Source organism: Toxotes jaculatrix, chromosome 23, assembly GCF_017976425.1.
Source record: "Toxotes jaculatrix isolate fToxJac2 chromosome 23, fToxJac2.pri, whole genome shotgun sequence".
Taxonomy (NCBI): domain Eukaryota; kingdom Metazoa; phylum Chordata; class Actinopteri; family Toxotidae; genus Toxotes; species Toxotes jaculatrix.
This window is the reverse complement of record NC_054416.1, coordinates 7822269-7849130: the sequence shown is the minus strand read 5'-3', so window position 1 is coordinate 7849130 and position 26862 is coordinate 7822269. Positions and strand designations below refer to the sequence as shown.

General features: G+C 40.5%; 2 protein-coding genes across 2 annotated transcripts in view; both read left to right on the top strand.

Annotated features, from left to right (window-relative positions):
* The window catches only part of LOC121177062 (leucine rich adaptor protein 1-like), a 30912-nt gene extending 4305 nt beyond the window's left edge, over positions 1-26607 (top strand). The window contains exons 2-4 of the mRNA XM_041031260.1: positions 131-136; positions 21940-22331; positions 24958-26607. Coding sequence (XP_040887194.1) covers positions 22113-22331; positions 24958-25347 — 609 coding nt within the window. The 5' untranslated portion in view covers positions 131-136; positions 21940-22112 and the 3' untranslated portion in view covers positions 25348-26607. The remainder of the gene's footprint in view (positions 1-130; positions 137-21939; positions 22332-24957) is intronic.
* On the top strand, positions 16464-21558 carry LOC121177061 (5,6-dihydroxyindole-2-carboxylic acid oxidase-like). Its single transcript, XM_041031259.1, has 7 exons — positions 16464-16977; positions 17338-17660; positions 19000-19204; positions 19304-19471; positions 19574-19753; positions 19883-20029; positions 20145-21558. Exons 1-7 carry the CDS (start codon positions 16623-16625, stop codon positions 20330-20332), a joined length of 1566 nt encoding a protein of 521 aa, XP_040887193.1. The 5' UTR covers positions 16464-16622; the 3' UTR covers positions 20333-21558.
* Positions 26608-26862: the final 255 nt, after the last annotated feature.

Genomic DNA, 26862 nt, shown 5'->3' with positions numbered 1-26862 from the left:
GATGTGCCCCCAGATGTTGTGAAAAGCCCCTGCATGCCCCTCGTGCCCGCCAGCCAGCAAGGGCCTGTCTTTGCTCAGCTGGCATTGCGTTCTGTTCACACCAGGACAAACTTGATTTGACCAGAGGGAGGCTCTTGTGATTGATGATTCCACCACGTATCTTCAGCCACAGCAATCTGGCCTCGCTCCACTGCTGTGCGAATGTTTGTGACTGAGGATATTCATGTGTGTGCAACTGTCTGACAGAGACAGTGAATTTTTTTTTTAAAATGCATATGTGGGTGAGCGCATTTTATTATTTTAGTTTGCAGTGTGCACATGTATATGTGGGAGCATCCTCACTGGCAAAGGTCACATGTGCAGCCATAGCAGCTCCAGCTGTTCGCTTGTTGTTTGTGGTGCAACATTTCCCAAACACGTGACAAGCCGTGCGTCAACTCTATCCAGGCTTTGTTAAAGAAAGCTCAAAATGCCAATGGGCTCCCCTCACACCCACAGGTTCCCACAGCTGTGGCACTAATCAACGCTGAGAAGCGCCGTCTACGCCTCGGTGCCCAAACCAGAAGCTTTCCACACTGTTTCTTCTTCAACTACTTCCTCTTTTTTTTTTTTTTTTTTTTTTCTTAAATGTCATCTCCCATCGTGTTCATCTCCCATAGTGTTCCTCAGGCTAACAAACAATGAAGCACCCGTGCTCTGTCACTATTGCTGTACAGTATGGATCAATTCCAGCTCTTCATGCGGAGGTTTTGGATTACTATTTGATAAAAGATAGATGCACCATGTGTGGACTTACAGGTGCAGATAAAATGATGTAAACACATCGTGGAAAAAAAAAAAAAACTTTGTCAGCTACAGAGTTTGAGCAGTTATTCAGTAGTTGGGCTTTCAAACCAATAGGAGTCCAAATGATCTGTGCCCAAATAGTGGGTTGCATCAGTTAAAAGAAAGAAAGAAAAAGAGACGAGTGAAATTACATAACATGTCAAAGGAAACTGTTAGGAAAATCATGACGACATATGCCCCAGATGCAGATAAACTGCTTAAACAAAAAGGGACAGCGGTCAAAAGTGGAATCTGACACCCCCCCAAAAAAAGAAAATACTACTAATTGGCATGCAGCGTCTGACCCATATTTCTTGTAATGTCTCTAGAAATCTTTTGGCTTTATGAAAGTGCCTGTGTTGTGCTCTGTGCTCCTTGTATCTCTCTGTGTAGAAACCTAAAGCAGAACGCACACACATACGGAGGCCCACAAACACACACCAACCTTAATGACATAAATGGCATGTAATGGTGATGATACAGAGCTGGAGGGGAAAATAAATCACTGATGTAATGTTTCTGGCGAAAGCACAGGCTCACGCTGCAGATGAAGCCAATGCGAGGGGCTCCATCTACTGTTGGGTGACGAGAATTTCACACTGGGTGCTCTGCCAGTGCTCCAGCTGACTCACTTCAGCTCCCTGCTCGTAAACGAAAAGGGACAGCCAGACTCAGCAATGAGGAAGAGGCAGTGTAATTTATGCCTGTGAATTATGGATATACCAAGCAAGTGAAGGCCAATATATGTTTTATACCACGCTCCCCTCCATTTATTTAAGCTGGGGTTATGACTTGATAGCTGGCAGTTCTATTGATGATGGACTTCCTGATTTATCAGCTCAGTCAGGCAAGACCATCAATTAATGCGCGTTGTCAGGACAGACATGCCGAATGTACTGTCACCTGTTGTTTATGACTGACTGACTGACTGTGCTCTTGCGAGGCAGCTTCCTGCAGAACGGGGCGGTTCTCCACTCATTCTGCTCATCACTATGATTACTCCCAGACACGAGGCAGTAAAACAATGTGCATTATCCAGCTGCAGTTTGTGCAGCCTCTGAACCGGCACTATCTGCTTCCCAGCTTCATTAAAAACTTTGACTTCTTTTGATCTGATAATCAGAATTACTATAACTGTAAACTGCGAGGCAACCCTATACATAGCATTGTTTTATGACCTCATTTAATAACCTCATGGAAGTGGCGAACAATTTCTCACAGATAGACTGACATGTATATACTATCCATTCCCCTGGAAGCCATCGCCAGCAATTTCCTTCCTCTTTCATCATTCTAAATGCACGTAAATGGTTTGGGTGGAGTGGGAGGTGGGGGGGGGTTGAGCAGCAATAACCACAATTTTGTGTCAGGAGGGGAATTTGGAATCTTTGATGCTTTCCCTGGCATGAAATGTATTTACAAATACCTTCGTGGGAGCCAACAAAAGGTTTAATATTTAATTAGGCCTAAGGGCATCTCCCTATAACAGGCACATTTCTGATCAATGGCATGATGGAGGAGTCTTCCCTCACTGTCCGTCTGTGTGGGGAGAAAGCCTGGCTTCCTCCTTTAAATGTTACTACAGTTACTTACGCGCAGACTGCACTTTGGGGAGAACGGTTAATCATCATCGAGCATTTACAATGCACTTCCTGGAATGCTGAGCAGCCAGTGGATTCATGTTTGTATACGTCTGTGAGTTTTAAGGCTTCTGACTTCAGATGATTACCATGAATGATGAATGGCGAATAATGATGAAAAATGTATTTAGGCTCTCTTTGTGCCAGCGCTGATGAAACTTTCATGATCCCTGTGGGGAAACTGGGCATGTCATAGTGCACTGTGAGATTGGATTGTGTAATCAAGAATCTTAACTCGCTGTAGCCAAGGGATGTTTTTGAAAGACCCCCTTTTGTTGAGTCTGTGATAACAAATACCACAGAGGTCAGACATGCAAGCCTGCTGTTGACTGTTAAAACCAGGAGTCTACATTTCTCACGTTTGAACTTGGTGAGCCTTGATTTAATGTGCGCTTGCTCGACAAAGTTTTCACAAAAAATATAATCCAGTGACCATCTTTGCAGGCTTGTGCCCTCTGCTGCATTCTATCAGCCAAAGAATCTGCAGAAAAGTGTAAATCACTTTGTTGAATCGAATTTTCAACTAAAATAGTTTTTAAACAAGCTTTGGTATTGTGAAGAGGTATGTTTTTGAATTTTACATGACATTTTGCCCTAGATAGAATGTTGCACATCTTTTCATAGGGAAGTCTCATTGTCAGAGCTGCAGTGCATTTATTTAATTCTATTTTATTCATAAGAGTATGTAAAAAGAAAAAAAAATCTAATTAAAATCTTGTTTAGACCAGGGGTCTCTTGGTTCCCCTTTTTATTATTGGTTTTAAATGATACTGTAACCATAATATTTCATAGGGCGTTCTTTGCTCTGGCTGTGATTGCTGTCTACTCTACATCACCTGACCTCACCGCATCCTCCCATACTCGATAAGCTTACAGCATTGGATGGAGGTTGTAGTGTCATGTTGATGGCTTTGCAAATGCTTTTCCAATGTCTTCACTTTATTTTCTGACGGAACATTCTGAGACGCTTAGGCTAATTTGGCAGTGACGTGATGTCAGAGCACAGCAGCTAGCATCAGAGGAGCATTGTTGACTAAACCTCACTCTTGTGTAAATTAGCACACCTGCTCTGCGGCACTAAAGCCTTCAATGTAGCACTATCAAAATACACAAAGCTTAACAACAGCTGTCAAAGCTTCATGACAGCTGTCACAGAGTCAAGACACTTTAGTCTGCTTTCTCTACTGCGAGATTTTTCGGTGAAACTTTCCTAGTGCTGAAAAAAGCAGCGTGTCACATTTTTATTCCCTATGACAGGAAGAAGAAACTTCTGCTTTAGTTTTAATCGGAGAGATTCAGGCTGCACTCTTGAGCCACAATGATGGAAAACGTGTGCTCTGTTTTGGAGACTTTTGTTTCGCTGCCACTGAGCCCACGTCAGAGAGCGTTGATACCTCAGAGACAAGGCACAAAACATATAAATGCCCAATTATAGTTGCTTCAAAGAGAGAGGAATTTAAATATTAATAACGGGGGGCATTACATAATTCACGACGGTTGGTTATGTAAGTGGCCCAAATATGAGGAAGAGACAGGGTATTGTCTATTACTCAAATGACAGTGGGTGTGCCTCTTTGTCTGTTTCTGACCACTGTCTCCACATGCTTGCTTGCTCACCTGTATGTCCATTTAACCATACATATGTGTGTGGTTTTTTTGGACATTTTTCTGAAAGGAACATAGGGAATGAGGACAAGACAGCGTTGAACGCAGTAAACAGGCTTTTTTAAAAACTCAGAGTTCCTTCTGTGTCAAGGTGCGTTTAGTCTGCTGCCCTCCCAGAAGATGTCGACCTAGTCTGTTTTGTCTCCTTGTTGCTTCAATTCATCATCAAGGCTGCTCTGTCTGATGTATGAATGGTTAAGGCACTGTACAGCAATTCCCTCAAAACCATAATATAAAAATAGGGGACCGTAAGGCTTGATGAATTACTGTATCATCCCTACATGCCAGTTTTGTGTCTTGCACACAGGTTTGGATACCAACCTCCACTGAGTTGGGCCTTTTCTCTTCTTCTTCTTCTTCTTCTTCAAATCTGACATCGTCAACATCAGGCAAGATGTTAAGCTTATGTTTCCTTTCAATATCTCTATCAGAAAAGGGATAATTTATTCACATTTGTCTTTCCTACACAAGGGAAAAAGAGGAATTGTTTGCTTTTCAGAAATAGCTATGGGATATGATAAAAAAATTGCAGACTGCACTTATTGTGAGACAGGAAATAGTCTGCTATTGAGATAAATTGTCTCATTGCAGTGCTGGTTCAGTTTGATTCTCTCAAAAATAATTGAAATAATTAACAGTAAGAGCTCGTAGAATTTCCCAAATTGCGCTTGAGGAATTTTGAACCATTTGTAATAGGCTGAGGACAGATAGGGTTAGTTGGGTTTTAGAATTTCATGCAAGTTCATGCACCTACTGGCTTTTCAGACCTTCTTATACTTAGGCTCTCATCTTCATAACTACAGTTACACCCAGGGAAGAGGTTCCAAGCAACTTGTTCTTACCCAAAGCAATGAGTCGTGACAATAAGTGAAAGCATCGAGCGCCCTCAGGGTGCAGCATTCGCTTCATGGAAGCCACAAATACTTACATAGCCTATTGCTGCAAAGATAAAAATGTTCTAAATCTGTAACTTTCCCCCAACGCATAAAAAAACTAAATCTTAAATCTTTAATTAAGCTTATTGCTTTGTTAGCGCTATCTTGTGGGTTAAAAAGAACTCTGAAAAATTCATATGCTGTCTGTCCTTAATTAGCAGGAATCCCAGTTGTTACATGTTTTCATTTACTGTCTAAGGGCTGAAATTCTTTCCTTTTTCACTTTTTGATCACTCTGAGCTCTTAATGTAATTCATCGGGATTGTTTTATGCGGCAGTCTACATTTCTGGGTTTGTATTCCAGTCCTTTGTTAGTTCCCTCTTGTTTGATTAATATTTGACTCATTTTGTTCTGAGGTGCGTGTGAGTGTCTGTGCGTGTGTGTCCCAGCATGTGTGTGTGTGTGCACACCTGCTTTAACTTCAGTCATTTTTAAAGAGCCTTTAATTCCCAGAGAAACCTGTATTTAACTTATGAGCCCTTTTGCTTTGACCAAGTTTTTTTTTTAAAAAGGAAGAAAAAAAAAACCCCAGACTTTACAGACAGCTCAGGTCTAACCCAAAATCCATCCAGTGACAGTACATAAGCTCCTGTCTACCTAGAAAGGTAAGAAAGCAGCTTGATCTTTTACTAAGGATTACAGAATGGATGAAAGTAAAAAAAAAAAAAGAAAAAGATGGATCGTGCTCTACTTATGTGGGTAGTTTCTCCATGGATTGCTTGAATGTTCTCTGTAGTGTGTTACTACTGCTAATCAGGTGTGAATCAGTGACAAAAAAAAAATAGCAGAAGAATAAGCTTTAGAGGATAGTTTCAGCTTATTATGACTTGGATCTGATTTTTGAAGGGCCAGTTTGTAACACCCTTTTTGTTAAGAGGTAACCCCAATGACATCATCAGGGTTATTTTTTCTAACTTTGGAAAAGCTCCGCCCAGAGCCACAGATCAGATTATACCGCTCTCTTAACAGGCCGAGTACGTCTCATGACAAATTAAGTGAACTTCACATGTAAATCAGTGGAATGGCTGTTTAATAGATAACCAAAAAATTTAATCAGATCAATTTTTTTTCCACTTTTCCATTAATGAATAGGCAGAACCTTTCAGCGCTACGTTAAATATGAATTGTTAAAGCTTATTGTAATATCAGCTGTTAATTTCATCCTCATACACTTGAGTTTTATTGCTGTAATATAATAAAAGAGAAGCTGGTCCCAGATTTGTTATGATCCACTTGTGGAGGCCTGTGAGGTAAACTGAGGCCCCTGTGGTGCAAAATCTTTTTGTTTTGCAGTTCTGCTTTTTGAATTGATTCTCTGCTATGACTGTAGACGAGCATCCAGTCGAATGAAAGCAACACACCTGTCCTCAAGCTACTGAATCTTATGGCTTGGTGCTGTTTCTGGCGTGTTGTTCATGCTGTGCCAGCATATTAAATAATGAAGCATCCATTCATGTTACAGCCTGTTAGTTATGCATTCGTTGCCACTACAGTTAAACACAGTATGTGTTTAGCTGTAGTGACTTGGCTTGTTTGTATTTGGTCTTTGTCTTGATGTATTGGTTTTGTCCTCACTGCTGGAGTGTAAGTAGGCTCGCCTTTCATTGTCCTTCATTCTGCCACAGCCATACTGTAAGTCATTTATGTCATCCTACCTGCAGGAAGGAGATATTCATGTTCCACAGTTTCGAAGTGTGTTTTTTTTTTTTTCAAGCACAGTTGGACCCTCCCTGGTGCACACCTCAGCAAATCCCTTACAGTCCTCTGGAACACCCCAGAAACCCCTTCTTCTCCAGAGACTGACTGTGATTCCAATTATAAAGAAATATGTACAGGAGATGGGCGACTGTCACAGGTCCCATGGAAATTTCATTTTAATTAATTTTGGGCAGAAATTGGCAGCTCGGGCATCACGACACTCATCACGGCTCCCTGAAGTAGATCCAATTTTCTGTCTCAATAGGCATTAAATTAGCAAGAACATTTCCACCTTCGTCACCCCAGCACGCATAACAAATGAAATACATTTGGCTACGTGACATAATGGAGTGTTAATAAATGACTCGCCATCCGAGCGAGGTACAGGGAGATGGTGGCAGGTGAATCGCGTTTGTCGGCACCTAATCACATCTGGGAGTGTTAAAGACAGACGAAATGTACAGGAAGGCAGATTTGGTGGATGTGCAAGGGAGGACACAGACAGTTTTGCTTTCTGTGTGAATTTTGTCTGATCACATCCTGGTTAGTTTTGAAAATTCTGGAAAGTAAAACATTACTGAATGCTTCCATTGAGACGGGAATAAACTACCTTGACTCATTACACAAGTACAGGAATATGACAAGCTTGACTGACCATTTTGCCCTCAGTTAGTACTGGCTCTGTAATGATAAGAATTATAGACTCAGGCTTATTAACCTTATGTGTTATTAGAAAGTAATCTTGGCTGACTGATCACCTTTGAGAGTATGTTCTGAAATTTAAGTGTGTGTTTTCATGAAAAATCATGGCTATACCACGATGGTATCATTATCGCGAAGACGTTTTGCATTTCTTTGTGTTTGGAGGTTGGATTGCTATCAAAGTTCCCATCAGACCAGAGATGTTTCGCAGCCACAGATCAATGCAAGTCTATATTTAGAAGCTCTGCTGAAATTAATTTCCTTTAGGAAAACTCTAGCACATACTTATGAGTGGAAGTTTATTCAGTCTGAGCACAGATTAACTTGTTTCCAATGAATTATGGGTAAGTTTGTGAAAGGCTGGTGCTGTCTTTTATCACCCCACATGTGACGTGGCTCAAATGACATTTTTAGAGAAATGCATAGACCTCAACTATGACTATAAACAGTAGAAAAGGAGTCAGGAGCTCATTTCAGTTTTATTATATTGTTCATGCATGCCTCAGCCTGACAAGCCATGTGCTTGCATCTCTGTAAGACTCTTGCAACATCAATGCCTGACTCTCATCCGCCCACAGACTGAGGTGAATTGCTCCACATGCACGGAACCTGCTGCACATTATAAGAAATATCTCTCTTTTCCCCAAAGACAGAAAGTCTGAGATGTTCTTTCAAAGAACATTGTCCATACATTGTCCCCACAGTGATTGCCATCTGTCCAAAAAATTCACAGCAGGATCCAGATCTGGGAGTTTACAAAGCCTTGCCCAAGACCCTTGATCTTCTGTCTCTTTTTGCCAAGTCCTTTGTTCATGGATATTGTGGGCTTTAGGTAGCTGCCTTGGGTAGCAACATGTGAGGGGACACTTAATGAGGCTACCAGCAAGATAGGGTTGGGCAGTACATAAGCAATAACTGACAGCCTTAATACTCCATGATTGTAATGGAATATGTAAAGCTGCTACCCAAACTACCCCTTTCCAAAAGCACAACCAAATATGGTTCCGCCATTTTTTTTTCTTTTTCATTTTTGAGAGAAAAATAAAACTTTGTTGATTTGGGTCTTGAGATTTAGCTCATGGTGCCTCATTCCACCCCAAAAAACACAAAATCCTGTAACTGTATCATTCACCGACATAGGTTTGTTGAGTTGTGTTGTGTTTCACCTGTAACGATGAACAGGCGCCGTCTTAACCACCATCCATGTCATCATCTACTCCTGAGCAGCATTCATTTTAATTGGCAGAAGCTAGTACGACCTTCCAATCCGGCTGTTTCCCTGCTACATCCCCGAAGCAAGACTAGTGTTCCTCACTAATTACCGCTGCTGTCTGCGATGATCTGTGACACAGCCAGCTCCCACTGAATTACCCTCACCTCTCCCATTTACAGTGTCTGTCAATATCCTCCCTCATTTTCATACATCAGTGAAAAAATCTGTGAAGTAAAGCAAAGGATTGACCGAAAAATGATGCCCTTTCAAGAGGCTCCCGCAAGACTAATGACTGTTAAAAAGCAATCAAGTGGTAGCAGCAGTCTGGGCGGTAGATCTCTGTGTTTTATTGCTAACGCCTGGTCACGGCACCTCTGCTGTTTAAATTATTGCTATGTAAATCACCTGAAGTGCTTTGGTATTGGAAAGCAGCAGATTTAAGGTGCTGGTGCATGTGCTAAGTAGACAGTATCCCGATATTCGCGGAGGCCTTCATTTGAGGGTCTAACTCTTGCTATTCATCAGCGTGTCAGTCTACCTCGAGCTGGCACTACATTCTGAGAAGTTCACTGCCTGAACAAATGAAGTTCTCTCTGACTCACATATAAAATGCTTATTCTGTATTTCTGCAACACAGATGTGGAGTGCGGTGCCTAAAAGTTCTGAACTAGCCAGTAGTCCAGGCATTTTTACCTTTCCTTACCTCGGCCTCTTGTTTTGTTCACATATTTATCTTTAGCAAAAAACCTTTGCATACTTCAGGTGTTTGCAATATGAATATGGGAGTTACAAAGTTGCCACTGTAAAGACTTTGCTTGCATCACAGAGTCTGTAATTGGATTTGGGGCATTTTTAATATGATGTGTTATTGAAAAAGTTTTATCTAAAAGTGAAATTATTCAAGATGAATGTTGTTTACAGCTAAATGATGGCAAATGAAGAGTAATTTTGGAGGTGTGATGCACAGTTTGTGTACAGTGGATGGATGCCCACACAGAGCTGCTGTAAACACAGGTTGTGTAGTTGTCTTGGTGCAAATCTTTACTTGAGATGTCACTGTCCTCTGCTGGTCACTCTACTGTATTACACCTACAGTGTAGAGATCCTTTTTAGGCAAAGTTGAAGGCTGGTTTGTTAAAAACCAAATCTAACACAGTTTTACTCATTGTTTTATTTGGTCGCTGTTCAGACTTATAAATCGCAGTCAGACTGGTTGTATTCTGTCACGTCTACAACTATTGTTTCCCTGCTACACAGCACACAACTAATGTGTGTTGGAATCCAAGCTTGTGACTGTTAATATGCTTATCACAGAAGAAAACTCCATTGTGAGAATTAATTGTTTTATTGTTGAAAAGTCTCTGTCGTCTTTTCCAGCACATAAGCTTATATACTTTGCAAAAGAAATGCATTCCCTTATTCCCCAGCTTGTTTTCATTTCTCCAGCAGATGCGGTGTAAGCCTTAATAGAGTTTTTTTTTTTTTTTGCTCCATTCAAGGATTCAAATTGATTTCTCCTCAGCATAAATATATTGGTCATGACCATTGCAAATGTATGTAAGATACATTGTCACTGTGAGGTAACAGACTTGCAGTGCATTTATATCACACTTCATCGGCCTCTGCATTAGTTTTGGTATTTCATTTCAGATACCAGGCAGGAAAAAAAAAATAAAAATACACATTCTTCATTATTTTGTGCCCAGAGGAGAGTTTTGCAGTTGTAGCTGCTGGTGTATACAAATTATGATACGCATGCAGTTTAAGAAAGAAACAAAAATCTATGCAGTGTGCAGGATGTAGGGAGATAAGAACCCCCACACTCTCACACTCCTCCAGCCTTACACCCCCCAGGGCTTTGGTCATGAGCCTGCTTCATTCCGTAAGTAGACAGTCCCACAGGATAGACCTCCATTCTCTCCCAGATCAATTAGGTAGTGAACTTTCTGTAAAACTTTCTCCTAAAATTCATTCTATGTATATGTATTTTCAGCATGATAAGGTTTCCATACTGTGTTCATAATGGACTAATTACATTTCAGTGATTTGCATCATGGTATGAAATAGGCCAACCAGTCTGAAAAACTAATATAGAATCCTTTTCACCCTGCCTTATCTTCTATATACACTATATGGCTATCATAGATCAGAGAGGATATTGTATCTGAGATTAAAATCTTCTATTGTAGTAATAAACTGAATTTGACTTTAAGTTCGGCCACATACTGCTGATTTGTTTTTAACCTAGCTCGCAGCATGACTCTGGTAGCTAGCAGTGTCAGCCTTTTGGTCAGTCCACAACTTTGTTCCAGACTGAAAAACTCAGATTGCCATGAGATTCTGTACAGGCATTCATTCTCCCTACAGGATGAATCCTACTAACTTTTCCTGAAGCCCCACCATGAGGTTAACCTTTCTGCTTTTTTTTTTTTTTTTTTTTTTTAGTGAAATGTCTTGACAGCTGTTGGACAGATTGCCATGACATTTAGTACATATATCCATGGTGCCCAGAGGATGAATTCTCATCACTTTGCTGACACTTTTCATTTTGCAGTCAAAGTTTTAACCTCTCCAGTGAAATGTCTCAAAAATCAACTCAGTGGATTGCCGTAAAAATTTTGTTCACTGACATTCATGGGGTTAAGATTTATGGTTTTGAGTGAAATATCTCAAGTAATTATATCAGATGATTTACCATGAAATTTGGAACACCCTTTTTGCCCCCTCCGGATAAATTGTAATAATGTTCATTATCCCCTGACATCTAGCACCCTCTTCAAGACTTCGGCTTTTGACTAAATACCTGCAGAAGTAATGACGTTCCCATCAGCCTCAGTTGCACTTTGTGTTAAGTCCTAATCAGCAAATGTTAGCAAACATGCTTAACTAAAATGGTGAAACACCATTGTGTTAGCATTCAGATGTTGCCATTTAGCTGGAAACACTGCTGTGCCTAACTACAGTTTCACAGAGTTTCTAGCATGGCTGCAGATTCTTAATCTTGTTATACCATAGATGCCTCAAGCTATAACAATGTGTCCACGTGGGACTCATTCTTTGAGATTGTCAAAAAATATTTTTATTTTTCCCCTCATTTACAGAGAAGCAGATGAGCATGAGGAAAAGCAGGGGCCGACATGAAATGAGTCGCATGAAGGCAGCCTGTGAAGTCAAAGTGAAAGAGAATGACAAGCAGTTGCAGGTATTGTCTTAGAGGACAGGAAAGGGGAGAAGGGAGAGATAGGCAGACAGTCATATGAACCGCTCGTATAGCTCCCTCTTAATGACTCCCACTGTGCCATTTTTACCAAAGGCAAGGATTACCATTAAGCCCGAGTCACATCTTCTCACATGATCCTCCATCCTGCCCAAGGTTTATTCACACACATGCACAGGCATGAGCACACACAGAAGAGTGGCGGGGGCAGAGGAGGAATGAAAGGGAGGTCGGTGTGGTGAGCTGTGGTCACGGGACTAACAGAGGAGATGTGTACACGTGTAGCTCCCATGGCAGAATAATGCACTTGATTTATAAACAATGAAAAGCCAGACTTTCCTTATTTTTGCACGTAGTTACAGTTTGTTTGCATTTGTGTTTGTATATTTTCTCCCCTCATCTGTTAATACTCGTTTCAGCCATTACATTAGTGTGTGACATTTTGTGTTTACACTTGTTAATCTAATCTAAAGTGCATAAATTTAAAGATAATTGGCAAATTGAGCTTTTACAGACTAAATTATTTGATAAGTTCTCAAATGGCCACGAAGGAAATTAGTTTGAATTACAGCTACCCGTTTTATTCCCTCACATTCTTTGTGTAATCATAATAGGTATGTATTAGCTCTGTATCATATTCATGCACACTCATTTGACACATTTATGGTGAACTGGACATAAGTTTGGCAGAAAGATGATAAACATAAAAGCTTGTTACAAACTTAATCAGAAGAGTGTCAGTAAATGGCTGGTCCTGAAATATGACCTTAAAAACAATGCAGTGCATTTTCAGGTCGATAGCACTTTGAATTATTAAATACCCACAAGTCTGTTATGATGATAAATCATTGAGAATTCATTTAGGGCCAGTATAAGACTGGAAGGTCAAAATAACTGTTCATTCTATTACAGTATTCATCTTTACACTTTAAAAAAAATGGAGAAAACTAGATGGAGACTGGAGACCAGTGAGGTTTAAATGGTCGTAACCTTGACACACTAATAGGCGTTCTACTAGTTCTCAAGGGGAGCATGAGAACTGCACATACATAAGGAATGTGGCTGTATTTTCAAATGTACTTCATGAGAATGAGCTTAGTGCTAGCTTTGTGTAATCCTCGCCGTCACGCCCCAATTATGAAACGATACATCCAGACTGGAATTATGATCATCAATGTGAAACACATGTGACTGGGTTAAGAATCTTTGCCTTTTAGTGCATGGAATCACACTGGAAAAAGTCAGAAGTTTCTCCTCTGAGAAAAGTGCTGTATTTTCATGATTTATTTATTTTTTAATGCCTGAGGAGCACATTTAAATGATGAATGAATCCTGCTCAAGTTTACATGCTCATTATTAATACCAACAGTATCAGTTCCATCACCTTTTTCCAAGAACAATGTTCCCAGCTGACAATTTTTCCCAAGAACTAAACATCTTAATTCTAAACCAGACTGCGTCAAACAAGAGGTTAAAGCTTTGACAGAGTATTGAGATCCTTTAGTTAAGTAAAAGTACCAGTACAACAATGTGCAACAGTGCTTCTCAACCTAGGAGTGGGGTCCACTCCCAAAGGTCGCAAGATGCAAGGTCGCAAGATGAATGTGAGGGCTCGTGAGGTGATTCATGGAGTAGAAAAGTAAAAGCATTTTTTAATTTAATTGTTTTGGGGATTTTCAGTAATCTTTTATGTTTTTTGTGGAACATTTGATACTTCTACCTCTCTGGGCCTTGGAGTTATTTAGTTATTTAAATGAAACCATCCCTCTTTTGTGGAATTGCAAAAAACTCATAGACACCTGAAACATGAAAAGCAGCTTTGAACAGACACTGTTTTTTTTTTTTTTTTTTGTAAAGGGCTCATAAGCCACAAAGATTGGAAAGCACTGGTTTAATCTTTAACAGTTTATTGTCTTATCCTGTTTTTAATGTTAAATCTAAAATGAAAAAGTAAGTAATAACCACAGCTGTCAAACAACTGCAGTGGTGTGCAAGGTACAACATTTATCTCTCCAGTATAAGTATAAATTAATATAAAATTAATACTCTCATGTCAAGTACCATTACCTCAAAACTGTACTTAAATTACTTGTAAATTAAGGTACTAGTTATTTCCCACCACTGTTTGTATTCAGCATGACTCCCATCTATTAGGGCTTAACTGCTAGTAGTACTGCCTTAGTGGCTGTTTTGTTGTTTTAAGGAACTCTGATTATCTGCTAATTAACTCTTACTGAAATGTCTGGTCTTTGAAGTGAAAACTGGTGTGGTCATTTAAAGCTAATAACCTGACACTGATCTGTTTGTTTTCTTTCCTGAAAGAGCTCTCTGTCACCTTCCTTTGATGGCTGAATTTGTGAAATGTCTCCTTGTTTATTAGTTGGTGTGGGTTCGCTTGAGGATATCTGATTTAAATGTCCTAGTTTTTGTGAAATAATCTCTGATAATGAATTAAAAACCATTGTTTAAACCATCCAGTGGCCTTTCTGCAACCCAATGTAAAGCTTATGGTGAAATATAGGAAGAATGTAAGACCCTGGATGTTTTAGAAAGAACCTGCCACACTGATCCTGCCCTAGATTCTAACTCCTTGGGGTAATCGCAGCAGGTCTTGTCAACAATAACAGCCAATCGTTTCCTTTATCGCAAAACCGCCGCAAGGTTATAGTAGCAGCAGACCTAAATAATCAAGATTTTGCCACTGGTGTCATCAACTCGTTTAAACTAATCAAAGGTTTTTGTTTTCAGCCCAACTCCTTCACCTGCAGAACATCGAAGCAAGTAAACAAACGGCGCACACGCTGGAGGGCCGATCGGAGGGAGAATTCAAATGATTGTTGCACAGACGGGGCATAAAAAAGGTTAGTGGGAAGAAAACATGTTTGAAGCAGAGGAGAGTGATGAGTTTTCACAATAATTAAACACATCTTTATACTCGCTGACTCCACTTTCACCTGAAACTCATTGCACTGGATTAACTAATGGTGAAGTGGTATTTTTACTAATGCCTCTAAAGGGGCTTGTAACCAAATTTTACTCATGGAGATCAGTTTATCAGTCGTGAATAGTACTATCAAGTCTGAGATAATAACCCTGACGATGTCATCAGGGTTGTGTCATTTGTGTATTTAGAAGGCACAAACGGTCTTCCGGTGCTTCCATGACATATGGCACTTATTATAATTGCCAGTTTCCAACCTGTCACAACCCTCCACCTGAAGTCTGAATTTAAGTGGCTGAAAACCAAGCAAACATGGATGCCCCGTGTCAGCCAAAGTCCACTGTTCTCATTGTTGTAAACAAACGCAAATGACTTCAATTCAGTGTCAATTTCTGGTGGAAAGACACAAAGGGAAGTCTCCAGGGATGGCATTTTGTAAATCAAAAGGACAGCAGTCCACCGCAGATCCAATTGTCCCTCAAACTTCCTTTGCTGCAAGCCAAACATGAAGCAATAAAAGACAGTGGTAAAGTCCGAATGCATTGGTGCGCTGCTGTTTAAAACAGTAGTCTGTGTGATTTAAAAACAGCAAGAAAACAGAAAGAAAAAGATAAAGTGCTACACTGTTTATGCAAGTAAAAGCATTTATACTGTAACTGAGTATTTAAGTTTATTGCACAGGGAATGCATGGAAATTTAAACTAGATGCCTCTGATTAACGTTTATTTGAAAAATACAGAGAGAATAGAAAGAATTATGCATTAAGACCTCTTTTTGCAGAATAAATGCCCCTCATGCCTCCATGTCTCACATGCTCGTGGCTCCAAAAGCAGCCTAGAGCTTGGAGAAAGAAGGAGGTGGGAGAGTGAGAGAGAGAGTTGCCTGTCTGAGAAGTCAAATGACCTGAAATATGATCACTTTAACAAACACATGAACCTTTGAGGCTTATTAAAGATTAGATTCTGGTGTTTTATACAGTTGGGAGGAATTCCTTGAATACACTAGGACAACCATGATATTCCAAATAGCACATTTTGGGTTATTTGGTGCGTTTCTGCTTTATTTTCAGTGTTGGACAAAAGTGAGAGTTTGCAAATTCAATAGTAGATAATGTAAACAAGGCTCATATTGTATTTCAGATTGTGCCTGCAGTACCAAGTTGAGTATTGAGTAATTCCACAAACATGTACTTGTGTGCCAGGGGCTAATTTGTAGCAAGCTATGACTTCACAACAAATTAATTCTCATACAGTGCTCATAAACCCATGCTGAAACGTTACAGTTCATATACAAGTATTAAAGTTTATGGGCAGAGGTACTCATTCATCATAATTTGTGTTTTCGTCTGAAAGAATTTTGTAATTAATTAGACTTTCTGACATTTAATGTTGGAGTCATTTAGGCGACTGCAGAAGTCCAGTGAGTCTTTAGAAGAACAATAATATGCATGACCGGATCACACTACCTTCTTTCCCTCCATCCTCAGTAGGAAATATGATGTTATGTGATGGGATCACGCGGGAGTCAGAAAATCCGGGTAGTCATGCGCTAATCCGGTATTTAAGGTCGATGGTTCGCTGCTTTTGGGGGAAATAGAAGCAGGGGCCTGGGCGCATGGGAGGGGAAGTTTGATACACACTCAGCTGACAGATAAAGTAATTACAGAAGTGTTGAGGTGATGCGCGTTTTTGGATAAAGGGTTAGCTGAAGTGCGTATTGACAGATAAATATCCAGTTGGCAAAAGTGACTCTAAATCAGCTGCAGTCGTGCGTAAAATTTGGATAATGTGGCAATCTTGCTTTTTGGTGCTTGTGGGCGCGGTGGTCGTGAGCGCGCAGTTCCCCAGAGAGTGTGTGACACCCGAGGGACTCAGGAGCGGACAGTGTTGTCCGTCACCCTCTGGACTCAATAACGACCCTTGTGGCTCAAGCACGGGCCGCGGACAGTGTGTGTCCATCACGGTTGACTCGCGGCCGCACGGGCCTCAGTACCCCCACGACGGACGGGATGATCGGGAACGGTGGCCCATTCGTTTCTTCAACCGTACTTGTCAGTGTAATGGGAACTTCAGCGGGTATAACTGCGGCCGCTGCAGACACGGATGGACGGGAGCCAACTGTGATCAGAGGGTTTCTGTTGGTAAGTGCAAAGACTTTTGATCAGTAATATTATAGATTAATTATCCAGACTCCTCATAGAAAGTCATAAAGTCAGCTAGGAGGTCGGGATTCCACAGCGAGCCAGTTTTTAAACTAGCAAATTAAAAATAATTTACATTACGGTCCCATGAAACAAGTTTAATCGCATCTTAATCAAATAATTACAACCCATAAACTTATACAAGGACATTTTATTACAGGATGAAATCATCAAACCTGTCAAAAAACCTACTTGTTGCTCACATTTTCTACACTTCTTTTCTCAAACATTAAAAACCGATTCTCAACTAAGGTATGACTGATTGAGTTAATCCACTTTTCTTCCGCTATAATCCCCCAGTAAGAAGAAACGTGATGCAGCTCAGCGGAGACGAGAAGCGTGCGTTCGTGAACGCGCTGGATCAGGCCAAGCGCACAGTTCACCCGGAGCTGGTGATCGCCACGCGGCGCTATCAGGAGATCTTCGGGCCTGACGGGAGCACCGTGCAGTTTGAGAACATCACCATCTACAATTACTTCGTGTGGTCCCACTACTACTCCGTCGGCAAGACGTTCCTGGGCGCGGGGCAGGCCAGTTTCGGAGGAGTGGACTTCTCACATGAGGGGCCCGGTTTCGTCACCTGGCACAGGTACCACCTGCTGCAGCTGGAGAGAGACATGCAGGTGAGATCTGCTTTAAAGAGGGGTCCAATTAGAGTAGCAGCATCATGATGGCATACACAATAGTTCTGTCAGATAGTTCTGATCTGTCTTTTAAGATAAAGAAAATGATGTAATTGATTTGGTTTGTGATTGCCTGGGGGTAATCGTTACCTAACTAGTGTACCCACATTTTTAATTTACCGATATATCACCGAGTAATAGCCTACTTGAGCACAGCTGTCGTTTCCCCTTCTTGTTTGTTTAGTGTAAATGCGTTTCCCCACAACTGTATTGGCGAGGAAATCGCAATTGACAGCGCAGTTTCACGCCTTAATACCCGAGCACCGCGCAAAATGGGACTCTACGCCTTTTTGTGGGCACAGATTCGATTTGATCAGCGCCATATCAATTTGGAGATATTGTGCAGAAAGCAACAGTATTGGGTCTTTTTTTTTTCCTGCTCCGTTTTCAAGTCAAAATCAGGATGAATTATATCAAATAAGATGACTTGAGGTGACTGCTGTATCAGCTCCTTGTCTCACTACAGTGAAATCCTTTCTGGATAGAGGCCTGGATTTTAATAATGTGGTGGATTATTTTCTGTGTGTGGTAATGACTGACTTCATGAGCAGTTGTTAGGATCCATTAATGCTTTTCACATAAAAACTATAGAATTTCAGGATGGGATTTTTCAAAGGAAAACACTAAGTGATTCACAGGTGTGCAAAGTGCTCCCCTTAACATGATGAATAATTTTCCTTATGTAGACACATTTTTAACCTTATCTATGTGCATTGTATATATCTGAAACTGGGAGTTTTTGTGCTAGGCAGTCATAAAAAAAATGCAGTGAATGAGCCTCACTCTTCAGCTTCTAAATTTTCTTTCTATAAAGTTGCACTTTTTCTAAATCCATCCAGACTTTATACTAATCTGTTTTCTGCCCCCTGGTTGCACACACATTCTGTGCTTTTCATACTGACATATTATATGTGGCGTATAAAGTTTCCACAAAGGCTTTTAAAGAACCACTCTTCATTTATGGCAGACTTATTTGTGCGTGGTGAACAGCTGTTGTTATAGACTGTCCTCACAGCAAATCACAATGTGTGAGTAACCTGTTTATCCACTGCCTTATGACACCAATGCTAAATGAGCCTTTATATATACTTGAACATTACCCAAGGTAGTTGGAATATATTGTTAGTAGCATGATAAAAAATAAAGTTTCCAGCAAACTCCAGAAAGCTTACATTGCTGCTTAAGACCTTGTTGCTCTGGTTCTGGTTTCCTCCCCTGATGCTCACATCCACAAACACTAACCCAGCCATCCTTTCATTTATTTATTTCCAACATCTAGGATATGCTGCAAGACCCCTCCTTTGCTCTGCCCTACTGGAACTTTGCCATCGGTGGAACTACATGTGACATCTGCACAGATGACCTGATGGGAGCCCGGAGCAGTTTTGACATGAATTCCCTGAGCCCCAACTCCATCTTCTCCCAGTGGAGGGTCATTTGTGAGAGCGTAGAGGACTATGACACACTGGGAACCATCTGCAACAGTAAGGCTATTGTTCTTTAACCATGTGATGTTGCAGTGATCCTCTGTATTCTCTTGCTATAGTCTTTCTTATCTGGTTCCTTTTCCTGTCTCCTTCCAGGTACTGAGACATCTCCTATCAGAAGGAACCCAGGAGGAAATGTCAACAGACCGATGGTCCAGCGTCTCCCAGAGCCCCAGGATGTGGCAGACTGTCTGCAGGTCAACACTTTTGACACACCGCCGTACTACTCCACCTCCTCTGAAAGCTTCAGAAACACAGTGGAAGGTGAGGGACTACACAGACATTTCTTCCCCTGTCTGTTTTTGATACAGTGTTTTTACAGTGCATTTTTTACAGTGCATTTTCTTGTATTTTATGTTTTGGCAGGCTACAGTGCCCCCCAGGGGAACTATGACCCTGTGGTTAGGAGCCTCCACAACCTGGCCCATCTGTTCCTGAACGGGACAGGAGGACAGACCCACCTGTCCCCCAATGACCCCATCTTTGTCCTGCTCCACACATACACCGATGCCATCTTTGACGAATGGTTGAGGAGACACGGTCCAGGTGTTTTTATCAACAGAATCTAGTTTAAAAACCACTGGTTCTGGTTCTTTGCTTCATAATATTTTGATTTTACCTCCTTTATTGATAGAATGATGAACGTGTTGGATAATTTGAGGTATTTCTTGACAGGTTCAGCAGTGTATCCTGAAGAAAATGCCCCCATTGGTCACAACAGGGGCTATAACATGGTGCCTTTCTGGCCTCCAGTGACAAACGCTGAGATGTTTGTAACTGCCCCGGAAAATCTTGGCTACTCTTATGAAGCTGAGTGGCCAGGTATGAGTTGTGGATTACCTCCAGTACCCTCACATTTTTCTGGGTCTGCTTTCAGGCTTGTCTTTGAATAAATGCAGATGACAAGGATAATAATCATCTACTTCAACTTTTCTAGGTCAACCTTTCACTCTGACGGAAATCATCACCATGGCAATAGTTGCTGCTCTTGTGGTCGTTGCAGTCATTTTTGCCGCCACCACATGTGCCGTGCGTGCCAAATCTTACAAGATGGAGGGCCACCAGCCTCTGCTCGGGGATCAGTACCAGCGGTACGATGATGACAAAAGCCAATCTGTAGTTTAAACAGAAGCCTCAGCTATGTGCCTCTTCTCTTTACTTTTGCAATGACACAGCTGTGCAGTTTGTTAAAGCCTCAATCTGTTCTCACCAGAAGACATGTAGATTCTTGAAAATCATATTTATATGACATTCATGTCCCTATATAAAAAACAGGTACAGTTTATATTTCTTAGTTTTACATTTCCCAATCACCCATTTAACATCAAATTTTATGATAGAAAGGTAAAAATACATGCAGTAGTCTTTAAGGATATGATGTTGCAAAAATAACAAAGGTGGTCTTTTAGCAATTTTCAGATTTCTGGAAAATTTGAAAATAAAGTGAATATGAACAAATAAAGTTTTGGTGTAACAGCCAGGCCACCAGATGGTGCTCAACTCTGATCCGAGTCAGGCTTTTAAAAATGTCATGTAAGTATTAGCAATGTTCTGTGAAGCTAAATCAGGTGTAAAGAATGTAGATTCTGGTAAATGGTTCATTTTCTTAACCTTTTGAACACATTTAAAGTAATAGAGAAGGTAATGTGAGAGTAATACATGCAGAAATAATTCAAACATAAACTTAAACATCTTCAACTTCTACCATGTTTATAGACAATAGCACTTTATGTGATTATCTGACTGCACATTTAGTTTAATTTAGTTTAGTTTTGCTGCACAATGACAACAGTGGTTGACAATAACTGTACAATACACTGCCCATATAATAGAGCCACTGTGCCCACAAGGGGGTGCAATAATTCAATCTCTGAAACTGCTTGTACAGTACTGACTAAAAGAGATGTGCTTTTTGGATTTTTTATATTATTATCATTATTATGATGTACTAAAATCATTTCATCCACATAACCTGAAATGTTAATAATGAATGAAGATATAAAAAGTAAATTATAAAAACGGGTGGTGATTGAGAAGAACTGTAGCAAAGTGCAGGACAGTCAACAGGTTGTGACCTTACTGAACTGTGAACTCACAGGATTTTTTCTCTTTTTCTATCTTTGTTTCTCTTTCTTTTTTGTAAACTACATTTATGTGAAATGGTCATTAATGCTGTCCTGTTTTTACATTTCTACTTTTGCCAAAAATGTTGTTTGATCTGGGTGCATGCCAAATTATTTAAATGATTAAATTGGACGGCTACACACTGTGATGTTCCTCGACTTTGCGCCTGCGTTCATATGATTTAAAAAAACACACCAAAAATATAGTTATGCACACAAAAAAATCACGACATACTTCATACAATCTATTACCATTAATGGAGCTCACAGGCTTTGTGTTTGTTTGTTTATTTATTTATTTGTTTGTTTACCTGCATTCAGCTTGTATTTGTGAATGATTAAACAGTCTGCAGTGCTCACCCCAGGTCGTGGTGAGTGTTAGGTGCCTGATGGTTGCACTCGCAAGGCTCCTAATTTGCAACCCCTTTTTTTTTTTTTAACAACACCTCACCTGTCTGGTGTCTGGTTTCAGAGGAGGCTTCCTCGTGGGAGGGTCTACGGAGAGCACGTTGTCGTTAAGCTGTGTCCCCACTGGTCAGTCGCTTGAATGGGAGGTGTGTGGTTGTAGCAGCGGTGAAGTGTTTTTGGCTCAACACTTCACTCTGAGAGCTGATCGAATAAAGTTGCGAGGGGCACGCGCTTTTTGCGACTTCTTATAACTTTGAAGCAACTCGTCTGTGGCTCATAGCTCGCACGCGTCTTTCCAACTAATCACGGGGCAAGATCGGAGCTCTGGTTCCGAACCACGCAGTGAAACCGTGTGCTCGTTCTGACATTGTATAATGGACGAGGATAACAGTGTTTTGCCCGACTTGAAGGATATAGAGACCAAATTGGGCCGAAAAGTTCCGGATAGTCTCATCCGTTCTCTCGTGGGAGGAAAACATCACGACAAGCACGAGAAGTCAACAGCACCGCATTTAGTGAATTGCAAATTTCGTGCCAATAATGCGGACTTGAACAGACTGGAGAGCAAAATGCTGTTCCTGAAACAAGAAATGGTAAGTTTCGTTGTTTGTGTTTTGTTGTGTTTTGCTGAAACTGAATTAACGAATTGTTGCAGTCTCTTTTTCAGTAAAGGTGCCAATTTTTAAATTGCCGTAAATACTAGAACCATATGGCAGATGCGTCACAGGAAGTTTATTAATTTTGTACTAACTGTGTATTTGTCCAAGCTATGTATTTATCTAAAAGCGTTAAAGAGAATGGAAAACAATATCTTAAACATAACTGTATACACAGAGCTGGACTATTTAGTATAGTTTCAAGTCAGCACAGTTTAATTATATATGTCTGGTCTAGCCACTGTATTACATTCACTGGCAACCCAGCCTCAGTTCACAGGAAATGTCTATGCAGGATGCAAAACAGGTCTACATATCAACATGTAGTCGTTAAATACAAAGTTCCACTGATGGGTGTTGTGCCCCAATTGTCTTTAAAAGCACCATGAAACTGGTCAGTAGTTGAGAGCCATTCACACCTGCACTCTACAGCCACTCAGACCTCTGTTGATGAGCCCTCCTCACCCCAGGGAATATTCCCTCCCTCTTGTGATTCAGACTAGTCTGTGAAACCCAGTTGCGCCCGTGTAATTACCTTTTCATGAGGACATGGTTTTATCTGCTAACACTCACCATTGAGTCATTTTCAAATGCCACGCTTGTCCCAGAGTCACATCAGAGCTCTATTTTAAGAAATGGAAGGTATTAGGATTCCTGAGCAGATGGTCGAGTTGACCGAGTTTTGCAGAATGTAGTCAGGCTGTATCACGGCCAGCAGACTGACCAGTCACCCAGAGACTTTGTGTTGATAGGCTTAGTTTTATGTTGATGTGACAGAGCAACTGGGACCTAGAACTAGCTCATTTTGTCTTTGCAAATATAAGAACCTTTACCCTGGTTTAATGAACTTCTGTTTCCACCTGACTTTAACCAACAGCCATGATTCATTTAATTGTGCTGAATGGAAAAACGAATTAACTTCTTTAAAATGGATTGAGAGTAATTCCATCATTGGTCTGTTATTGTTAGACACCTCATTTCAGATTTGGGCCATCATGGGCTTCCTTCTTGTTGTGGCTCCCTTCACAGCTTAATCACTAATCCAATCAAACTGCTGAGTTTTGGTGTGCACAAGTCTGATAGACACACACACACACACACAATGGCAGTTTGTGTTCAGCTTAGTTTTTACATTATCTGAGAGGCTGCAACAATTTACAGCCTGTCAAAGGAGCAAATTAACTCTGTTCCCAAAAAAAAGTTAGGGGCCAGCTCTTATTAGTTTCATATGAAAAATTAAACATATTGTAGGTTCAATGTTATTATCCAGTACAGACAAAATTATGCAGCACTAATTGTGTTTCCTTAACTAATTTAGTGATACCAACCCACTGGTGCCATCTTATTAACATGAGATTGCTGCTTAGACTAAAATTACAATAAAGCTCCATCTGCTTGACTTCCATGTGTGTATAAAGCGGGCGGTTATACTCGCAAAACAAACACACTGGCAGCAGTATGAGCTAAATGAAGGCTGGTTGCAAATCCACTCCAAAGAGAGGCTGTTGTATCGAGCCAGCTATCTGGAACACTGTACCGGCCCTGTCTGCCTTCTTCTGCCTCAGTGCGTTTTCAGTGTGGCAGGATGTTACAGCTGTTCTGACTGGCCGTTTGTCATCCAGTAGACACAGGGGAATCCCTTTGAATGACTCCATAGGCTGTCCACTTCCATCCACAATCAATGGCATGGTTTGTCAAGGCAGGGAGTTAAATTAATGGTCATACTGTGTGGAGTAGACGTATCATTCATCATCCTGCTTGAAAAGTGTTTCCTGGCTGTGCAGCTACATGAGTATTACAAGTGCTCTTCCGGTGTCACATAGTGAAGTGTCTTTGTTCATAACAAAGCCTGACAGTCTAAACAAAATAGCACACAGTGTTTTAACCATGAGAGGACGTAAGAGAGCTTAAAGTTGTAAAAAAAAAAGTCTCACCACAAGGTCATTTTACTAGTTCATCTGGAGCTTTCAGTCAAATCACACAGTTTTCATTAGCAGATGTAGTTTGCTTAGTTCTCATGGAACTGTTTGTTTAAATTTCCTTCATTATTTTTTTTAAAATCAGGAATGTTTTAAAGACTTCCGGTCCATCACAGCTTCAAAGCTGACGATTTATTTGGTGACGGAAATTGTGATATGATCAAAAGTTCCAGAACAGCTACTAAATGGACCATACTGTGTGAACAGTCCTCTCAGCTGCTGCTTCCAGGGTCTTAAAAATACACAGTACTTGTTTTGCATTCTTATGTCTTCCTTTCAACTTCTGAGGGCATACTGTTGCATGTAGTGTTAAAGGAACAGTTTGACATTTTGGGCAATACACTTAATTCCATTTTCATGTTATATACAACAGAAGGTTACAGCTAGAAAAAGGGTAGTTTAGCTTAGTTCAACTCCTTATAGTATGGTATATAACTCTCTGCAAAATCTCAGATGTTTGTCTTTATATGTGTTAAATATTGTGCTTCAGTTGTGTTAACTGTTGCATTTTGCTAAGCTCCTTTAAATGTTGATTATCCTTGAGTACCATGACCTGACTGGGGATGTTTTTGTTCAACTCACAGGCACATCTGCGAGCTATTGATGTGAAGCTGATGCAGCAGCTTATGTCAATCAACGAGGGTATCGAGTCCATCCGTTGGATGATTGAAGACAAAGGAGGCGTTGCCAGCCAAGATGGCAGCTTGACGGGCAGCTTGTACAGCCTTTCAGACAGCCAGGACGGTACCTCACTGCGAGGCAGCTTCAACAGCTTGAACGATGCTAACAGTGACGGCCTAGATGGTCTGTCTGTAGGTAGTTACCTGGACACTCTAGCAGAAGACCTCCCAGATGACCCATCGCCTACGGACCTTGACTGCTTTGTGGATAAAACTGTAATTGATGGTGAATCTTTCAGCAAATCACCACTGAAACTCAGGGTGGAATCAGATGAATACTACTGCTTTGGATAGTGATAATAAGCTAAACACGGTGGTTACAGAGACTACTGGGATATATTGTGAAGACAAATTAAAAATGTGTTCTTTACTTTGACAAATGAATACAGCTGTCAGGTTATTTTTCACACATGCTTCACAGTCTTCTCATTATATCTTACCACATAACTCATGTTACGTCTTACATTGAAACCAGCTTCCTTATGTTGTGGATTTGACACAGCTCATAAAACCGTTGCCACTTAATGCCACTCCAAATGCAAAAAAACAAATTATCTATGTCTTAATTTTCTATCGTGCAGATTAAACTAAAAAAGGTGCTCTATTATGCAGAAAGAGCAAGTGTTATCCAATACCTCAGCAGTTTTTTTTTTACTTCTTTACCTTTTAGCCTAAAATTGTTGAGGAAAGGGTGAATTAAAGCAGCAACTTTAGCAGTTTCCTTCTTTATCTGTGGAACATTCAACTTGGACTTTATGTTAGGTCAACCACAATCAGCTGATCTAAGCAAAGCAGTAGATTAGGATTTAGCAGCCATTTGGAAAATTGGACATTTCATGCTGAGTGATTCAAGAGCCTTAACTGCTTAAAGTGGTGAAGTGGTTAGTTTAAGTGTTACAGCAAGTGCAGTTTGCTTCCATGCCAAATTCTGAGCACCACCTACTATTTATGTTAAGCTTTTCATTGTTTTTTACTTCAGCATTTTTGACTGATGCTAAACCCCACGCAGCAACTGTAGAATTTACAACAAGAAGTCTTAAACACAAGAGATTAGCTGCACATTGAAAGCACAGATGCTCGACTGAAAACCAAAGCGATCTGATTGTCTTATAGATAATGTAGGCCTTAGGCAAAACCCCGTTAATACCAGATGGGAGCGTTGTTGATGGTGGACACAAGTGAAACACATGTTTGCTCTGTAGGCACAATTTAATTCTCTGTGGTCAAAAAAGGTTGAAAGAGAGCTATACATTGCTGTACATAAATGTGTTATTTTAGTCTTAAACTCCTTATGTTGATTTGTTTGACATTTTATTTTTATGCTGCCTGCTTTTGAAAATGATTTTACTGATTGCTGATAACTTTGTTGTGGAAATGAAATAATATATTGCAATTTTCCTCCCACTCACATTGTGTTGTTTTAAATGCAAAGAAACACAAACGCATGGCCTGAGCTGTTGATTTGGTGTCGGTTTTTAGAAACAATCAAAAAAAAAAAAACAGTTAATTGACCTTGTTATAGAATCTTAATGAGATGGAAAGTGAACATTATGGGGCTTTCCCTTTTTGGTTAAATGTAAGTTAAGAATAATCTCTGAATAATGAAGTCAGACTTTGTGGTGCCCTGCGTAATGTGGCGTGGAAAATTACCCTCGTTAATTCGCTTTGTCACTCCGTGTCACGTTCCTTTGATAAAACACAAAACCAGGAAGATGGTTGCTTATTTGGGACCTTTAAAATTACTAAGCTGTTAGTGGAGGAACGTCATTTGGGAGAATATTTAGGAAAGCAATGCAAGTGTTACCATAG